General features: G+C 46.5%; 1 protein-coding gene across 6 annotated transcripts in view; it reads left to right on the forward strand.

Moving 5' to 3' along the window:
* The window catches only part of CELSR1 (cadherin EGF LAG seven-pass G-type receptor 1), a 164971-nt gene extending 158213 nt beyond the window's left edge, over window positions 1-6758 (forward strand). For 2 of the 6 annotated variants that reach the window (XM_065665404.1, XM_065665464.1), the window contains exons 30-35: window positions 231-367; window positions 858-961; window positions 1747-1914; window positions 2812-3054; window positions 3178-3442; window positions 4548-6758. In XM_065665404.1, the coding sequence (XP_065521476.1) occupies window positions 231-367; window positions 858-961; window positions 1747-1914; window positions 2812-3054; window positions 3178-3442; window positions 4548-4572 (942 nt within the window). In that variant the 3' untranslated portion in view covers window positions 4573-6758. Of the gene's footprint in view, window positions 1-230; window positions 368-857; window positions 962-1746; window positions 1915-2811; window positions 3055-3177; window positions 3447-4547 lie in introns of those variants that run through there. The other 4 variants (XM_065665415.1, XM_065665435.1, XM_065665425.1 and 1 more) reach the window with 4 other exon arrangements.
* Window positions 6759-7691: the final 933 nt, after the last annotated feature.

Raw genomic sequence — 7691 nt, forward strand, 5'->3', positions numbered from 1 at the left:
TTGTCCGTAATTAAGCAAATTGTCTGACTGCTTCCAGTCACCTGTACAAAGATTACTGATGGCCTCTCTCAGAAGCTTTGACTGCTATTTTAATCGGAACTTTAGAGAGTAAAGAATTCTTTTCCTCAGCATCAAAACCCACTTGGTTCCTTCAAAACTTGCATTCATGGCTAATGTGGGGTTTGGTAGGATCATTCACTATTGTTTTGTGTCTTTTTTTTCCCCTTCAGCGCTCTCTGAACTGTAACAACACATATATAGAAGAGCCAAATATGTATCGCACAACCATTGGGGAATCCACTGTCTCCCTAGAAAGCACCGTCAGGTCAGCCAAGAGCCACAATAGCTACCTTGCTTATATTCTCAGGTAATCAGGTGGCAGGTGCATGGCTTTCAGGTGCTTGCCTTTCCCTTTTCATTGCTGTTGTGGGAAACAGAAATATTGTGGTTCAAATGCTGCTTGGTTTATGTCTTAACAGTTCTGGTTTATGTGACTCTCATTTTCTTTTGCATGCATCTTTGGAGGGGAGTTCCAACAGTGCAGTGGTTAACATAACTGCTATGTTAACAATATGGGCTGTGCCGCTTGCCTGTTAAAATTCAGACATGTCTCAAGGAGTGCAATTTAGCTTATTAACTTCGGGCTTTCTCAGTGTGGTTCATGTGGCCAAAGGCAGACAGCTTCATTAGGATAACCAGTGTCTTGCTGTAAAAGTGACCACATTGACAATCAAGCAGAGGCTGGCAAGCATCCACTGCAGCTGTCTGCATTTGGCTGGAGGAATCTCATCTGCATGTCTGCCCTGTTAAGAACAGTGAAGTGACCAAGAAAGTTGTCTGTGTTTTTATTCTCAAAGGGATGAGGCTGCTCATAAGCTCAGTGGATCCTCAAGTCAAGCAAGGGCTGGTCAGACTGAAGCAGATTCCTCTATTTTCCATAGGAATCCATCAAAATCCAATGGTAAGAGTTATTTCTAAATGCTTTGACCCAGTTGTGCACTTTCCCCTTCTCAGCACTTTTTGAGAAGTTAGTATGACCTGGAGTATCTCGTTCTCATTACACTCGTGGCATAGTGAGCTATGCAGTGGCTGCCTTACAAGGGAATCCTGGAATAAAAATATCATGTATCTGCTTCTTGTGATGGTTCAGTTTTAATCTGACGGCTGTCACAGCTGTTGACAGTTTCTGGCGTCCCTTTTCTTTCTCACAAATTATGTGCTGTTGCTCTTCATTTTTAATCAGAGATCTTTTAACATTTGAGACCTTGAGGCAATATCCTCCTTTACTGCTGTGTGTTTTGTACAAGAACATGAGAAGTGTCTGTTGGCTGATTTCCTTTCATTTGGGTCTTGACATTAAATTTTGTTGCCTTGTAGCAGTTCTTTATTTTTTAAAGTGCATTTGCAGATTCTTGGTATTTCAAGGTACCTTGGTTTGCCTCTGTGTTGTGTTGATTGAGATCCTACAGTTACTGTTTTGCATAGTGAAAAGTGCTCCCATTCTGTTCTGCACCTCCCATGCATAAAAGGTCCTACCCACTATCTGACCCAAGCAGTTGTGCTTCCCGTATTACTTAGATGGATGCCACAGCCCTTGCGAATTGATCCTGTGTTCACTTACGGATGTAACCCTGGCATGGCCTGAAGCATATGCCTGTCTTTTCTTTCTCCTTGTGCGTTTGTCAGCTAGACTTATTTAGCTTGGGTCCACACTCATTGCTGTGTTTCCCCTTTCTGCATTTGTAGAGCATGATTCAGACTCCGACAGCGAACTGTCCCTCGATGAACACAGCAGCTCTTATGCCTCCTCCCATTCGTCGGACAGTGAGGAAGATGGGCTTGAGACAGAGAAAAAGTGGAACACATCTACTTCCAAAAATAATGAACGTGGCCCACTCCACAGTACACCCAAAGGTACTCCCAGTGCAAGGGAAGAGCAATAGGTTTATTCCAGTCTGCACCTTTAGAGCAGATGGGACAAATCTGCCTAACTACCATATGGCTGAGACAACATCCCTACTGCTGTGCCTTGCTTCTGTGGAGAAGCTTCTCGTCTCCAGCTTAGAGACTTTTTTCATCCCAAAGGCTTGTCCATAGGGGTGGCTGAGTGCAAGTAAAAGGATGCTTGATCAAATCAGGCAGAGTGGGCTTTGCAGGTGGGTCCCTACAGCACTTGGGAATGGTGCTACCCAGCCTGCAAAGTCTCATATGAAGAAAGAATAAGAGGAGGAAAAAGCTGGTTGTTTTGAGGGCAGGAGCAAGAAATACCTCCCTCTCCTCATGGAGTACAGGCTTGTGGATTTAGCGGTGTTGGGGAGGTCCTGGCCCTAGAGAGCTGGAGATCATTAGCTGTTAATACTGTGTGACAGGGTGCAGGCATTTCTAGGCATGGTTCATCTTGACCTAAAGATAAGTCAGCTTGGACTGATGAACACCTAGGCTGTGTGTTCGTACTCTGCACAGACACAGCACAAGGTGCCATGGGTGCACTTACCCGTTAGAAACCAACCTTGCTGAGGAGCTGGTGGGATCACCAGCTGAGGGGCAGGTTTGCCTCATACTTCTCTGTGATGGAGCCAGCAACCTTGCTCTGGGAAGGGTTTGGACACCCTGACATCCTACCAGGTGTGTTTTGTGGGTGTCACTGCACCCTGAGGACAGTGCAGTCCAGCAAGGATCACCTGCAGGATTGTTCTGGTTTGACACACTACTCCTCCCCAGCCACAGGCCACAGGACACAGGACTGGCTGGGCAGGGATTGAGAACACATATCAAAAGTGGTTTTCGAGCTAGTGTCCTTTTGCATTGCAGTTGATACCCTTCCCAATCATGTGAAACCCTATTGGCCCACAGAGTGCATGACGGCCAGCGACAGCGAGGACCCCGGAGGGAAGCAGAAACTCAAAGTGGAGACCAAGGTGAACGTAGAGCTTCACAGGGAAAACCAGGTGAACCACAGCAACGAAGCACCGCAAGACAAGGAGAACGAAGGGCAGCAGAAGGAGAACAGACCTCTGTCCCTCCAGAATAACCAGCAGCCAGAGCAGAGGAAAGGTAGTGCAGCCAACCTCGCCTCACAGCCAGACGGGGAGATTAGAGGGGGGTTAATGAGCATTAATTAGATCATATGGTAGCTCTGTGCTTCAAAACTCTCCTTATCCTCTCTTTTCGTAACAGGCATCTTAAAGAACAAAGTCACCTACCCTCCCCCGCTGGTGGATAAGAATATGAAGAATCGACTGCGGGAAAAGCTATCGGACTACAATCAGAGCACAATCTCATCCAGGACTGCTTCCCTGGGGACAAATGATGGGGTACGCTCTCCCTCGGACTCAGGGGTGACCGTAAAGAATGTTCGGAGGGAGCAGTCTCGAGACCAGCTCAATGGCATGGCCATGAACGTCCACGTGGGAACAGGACATGCTGACACCTCAGACTCAGAGTAAGTGCTAGAGGGTGAACATGGAGCAACATTTCTTGATGCATGTCCACTAAGACCAGCAAGAGCTGTTGTGGGGATCTGGCAGTCAGCATGGAGGAGGGTAGAGGAGGAAGACCCCAGTGATGAGAACCCCTGAGGATTCCCAGTGTTTTGGTGGGGAAGGGCAGCATGGGGTGGGTGTCCAGCTGGGTAGAAGGAAACCAGTGCTGCGGCAGGAGATCCAAAGGCTGCAGAGAAAATGCCATGTCAAGCTATTGACCCAAAATTACCAGGTGCCTGGTTCCCACCCGCTGCATTGGGATCACTGTGCGTATTTGCTGTTGTAAACTAAATCAAACATTAACAAAAGGCTGGGCAAGCTCTCAGCGAAAGAGTATTCTCAAAACCTCATTACTCATCATAATTCATACGTTTAAAATGAGGACAACAGCCATATGTAAAGTCTGTGCAAGCATTTTACGCATATAGTCTGATTTTTTACTACCACACATAATAGCCTTATTCTTTCTCCAAGCCGGGAGAAAATTTCTCATGCAGCTTTAACTCTTGACATGTCCCACCATGCTTTAGACACCCATGTTGTCTGGGTGCACAGCCCATTCCCAGCTCACTGTGAAAGTACATTTTTGGGATGCCAGGAACTGGCTGATGGAATATATCCTGGCCAGAGGTGTCTTTAACAAGCTACTACCAGGTAATACAGTCATCACTGGAGAATAAACAGCCAACTTGTACTAAGCAACTGTTTTATCTCCACACCTTTTGCATAGTATAAACCTCTGCTGTTGGGCAGCAGATTGCGTGAACCTATCTGAAATACCAGGTTTCTAACAGCTTGTGAGCCTTGCATCTTCACTAAAGCATTAGCCAAGTACAAACGCTCACCACAGCTTCTTCTAAAGAGTACATCTCTTGTGTACTACCCGGAATTGTTTCTCCACTGGCCTTCCCCTCCAGAGCAGCATCCCCCTTGCAAGTGTTGGATTGGCAAGGCATGGCAACCTCCCAAAGCATGAGCCCTTCCGAAGGACGGGTGGTTCGGGGGCGCGGTTTGCCTGTGCCTGTGTAACACTGAGCCTGCATGATTGCTTCTTCTCACTAACAGAGGCAGTAACGAAACTTCAATTTGAACCATCAGGAAACTGTGAGCACTGCTGGCGGTTCTGGACCCCTCGCCACGGGGCCGCCTGCCCTGGACTTCATCGAAGTGGCCATGTAGTGAGGAGGACGAGGTGGGCATTGATTCCCACATGGTTTCACGTTATGGCAGACTCCTGACTGCTCACGGCGGAGACACAGTGCCCGGATGTTCCTGCAGTAAGGCTGCTGTGTGGTACGCTCCCTGTGGCACGAACCCTTGCCTAAACACATGGAAATGGCCACAGGGATGCACTGTGAGGGACGGATACCTGCTCACAGTGCGGACAGTGCTGCAGGGGTCGCTTATTACTGGGGAGAACCAAGGAAATATGTTATTATCACGGTGGACCTGTGCAGTAAGTCAATCCATCAGCCTGAAGACAAGCGCCAGGAGACATCTCTTGGAGTTTTCTCTGGCTACAGTGTGAACCCTTTGGCTTGCTGGGCTCTAGGGAGGAATATCCCACCAAGTGTCCTTTTGTTTCTATGCCAGCATCTCTATCCATCCCCCTATGGACACATCGTCTTAAGAAAAAAAAAAATCCTTTATATATATATATAAAGTGTAGATACTTTTATATATTTTGTATGGTGTTGCTAAAGAAAAAGTCCCTTTGTATATTTTACATTTATACTGATCTTCTTAATTTGATAATAGGAAATCAATTAAAAGAGGTTTTGATATTTTTTATATGAACATTGCACAATTTTACTTGAATTTGGCATTTGATAAAGTAAGGGAGGTTTGCCTGGAAGCCACCTTAAGGCAGTGCAGTTTTCAGAGTAATTTGGTAAAGGTTAAATGGAAATCCATGGCTGTAATTTACAAGTTTTGTTGATAGGTTTTGGAACACTTTCAGGACACAGTATGTTTTCTTTGTAACATCTTCTAAAACCCACAAGAAATGTTTTGCTTTTTCATTTCTTGGTGTTTTGACCTCTTCTCTCAAGTGCATTGAAATGTTCAGCAACTGAACTTCAGGACTAAAAATAAATCCTATCTTTGCCTAAGATTTCAACACAGTCTTTGCCTGGAAGAAGTCAAATCCTTACTTGCCTTACCAAGACTAAGAAAAGAAGTGTTGTTATTGTATGGTAGGCTTTACCTTTGGCCTGGCTCTGCATGTCCTAAGAAGAGGGCTCTCCTCCCATGGGGCAAGTCCTCCGTCCAACACAGTGTTTTAGTTTACTGTTAATTTCTTTCTCAATGGGTTCAACGTGTTGCTAATCAAAGCAGAAGTAAGAGTCTTCAAGAATGTCCAGGTTTCACTGCCCAGCTCTTTGAGAAAGCCCTATGGCCTCCTTGGTGTTTCAGAAAGCACATGGAAGGCCTAAGGCTTCGTGTTTCCCAGAAAACATGCTGGTTTCACAAGTATAGGACAGTCAAGTGTGGCCTGTCCACAATCCTCACCTCCTGCAATGGTTTGCGAGAAAAGGAATAATACGGTGTGAAAAAGTCGGCATCCAAAATCTCTGCTGGCAGCTCCCCATGGTGGCAACATGTGACTCAAAGGGCAGCAGTGGTGTGGCTGTGACCTGCTCTCTGCCACTGAGGCTTCAGGAGCTCCTTGCTTGGTGAAGCAGTTCTTTTGGGAAAACATTGGCTTTTGTTTGTGTAACTGTGCATGTGAAAGGGAAGAAGTAGAAAATCAGGATAAATAACATGGAGGAGTTGAGACAGAAATGAAATAGTACATATTGTGATCTCAGTATCATTATATTGCCAAGCATTTCCAAACGTATCGAGGAGGCCTTTGGAAGGGGAGAGGGAGGAAGGATGCTGTTCCTTTAAAAATGATGCAACATACTGTGTGACATTTTCTGATGGAAAAGGGTTCTGAATGTGCTAAGGGTCTGGCACGTGGCTGTGTGCTCAGGCATTGTCTATAACCCACGCTAGCTGTTTTTACATCTGTGTATGTATATTTTGTCCCAGTGAGATGTAGGTAGTTTTTATTTTGATCACAATTGTTGCAGTAAATGAGGGTCAGTTGTATTAATGACAGAAAAAAATAATTAAAAGCTATTTTTATGACTTTTTAAAAGCTTTATGGCAGATTAGACACTGGAGGTTGTTGTTTTTTTAACAAATGTGTATTTATTAATGTGCAGAACACTGGAATTGCAGCACAGATGAAAGGAGAATTTACAATAAATTAAGAAGTTGTTTTTTGAACTTGTATTCTTCCTCTGGTGTTTATTTGAAGTGCAGTACTGAGGGTCCGAATGGCATCTCCCAGGGTTTGGAAAGTAGCAGGAGGGGGGACATCCAGGTGTCCACCACTGTCTTGCCAGTGGAGCAGAGGCTGTAAAGCAACAGCCGCCAGCGCAGCTCCCTGTGGGATGCTGCCAGCCCCAAGTTGTGTCTCATAGAGGGTTTGCTTGGGGTGGACACACATAAACACACACACAATCCCCCTTCCAGCCCAGTGCCCTGTGCTGGCACGGGGCTCCACCCCATGCACTGGGGTTTTCAGTCCAGACCTTCGCTGTTCCTCACACCTCAGAAACGGTCGGTGGGAGAGCACCCTCTGCTACCCAGAGCAAAGCAGACGGCCAGCAAAGCACGGGGCTTAGGAAAGGAGGTTGGAGAGGAGCTAGAGGGGGTGAGGCAGCCAGCCCAGGCCATGAAAGCTGCAGTGACAAGGACTTTCTTGGCTACATTCTTGTCTTTCTCAAGCCAACTGAGGCCAAGCCGTGGTCTTGTGCACTCTGTACTTTCCAGGCTGTTGTGCAAGTCTGTGTTCACACGTCTCACGAGGAGCAGCAGTGACCTGCACGTGTCTGCAGCTTCCTGGAAATACAAGTGCGTCCCAGTATCACCCGGCCAGCTTTTCCATAACTTTCTAAACACTAGGCAACAAGCTGGGAGGGTGTGAGGTCAGGGGCAGAGCCTGGTTACTGTCATGGCTGAGGGGCAAAATCAGAGACAGGATCTTCACCTTGCAAACAGCTCTGCCAAAACTTTCCAAGTGAAGAGCAGAGGGCTGGGGCTGTGTTCCTGTTAGATACTCATGTGCTCGAGGAAACAGGCTGTGAAGTCCTGTGCATGTATAAAGAGGGCAGCTGAAGCAGTGAGTGCGTGTGTATGATGTGTTTCAGTGCAGTG

Source organism: Lathamus discolor, chromosome 1, assembly GCF_037157495.1.
Source record: "Lathamus discolor isolate bLatDis1 chromosome 1, bLatDis1.hap1, whole genome shotgun sequence".
NCBI classification, from domain to species: Eukaryota; Metazoa; Chordata; class Aves; order Psittaciformes; family Psittacidae; genus Lathamus; species Lathamus discolor.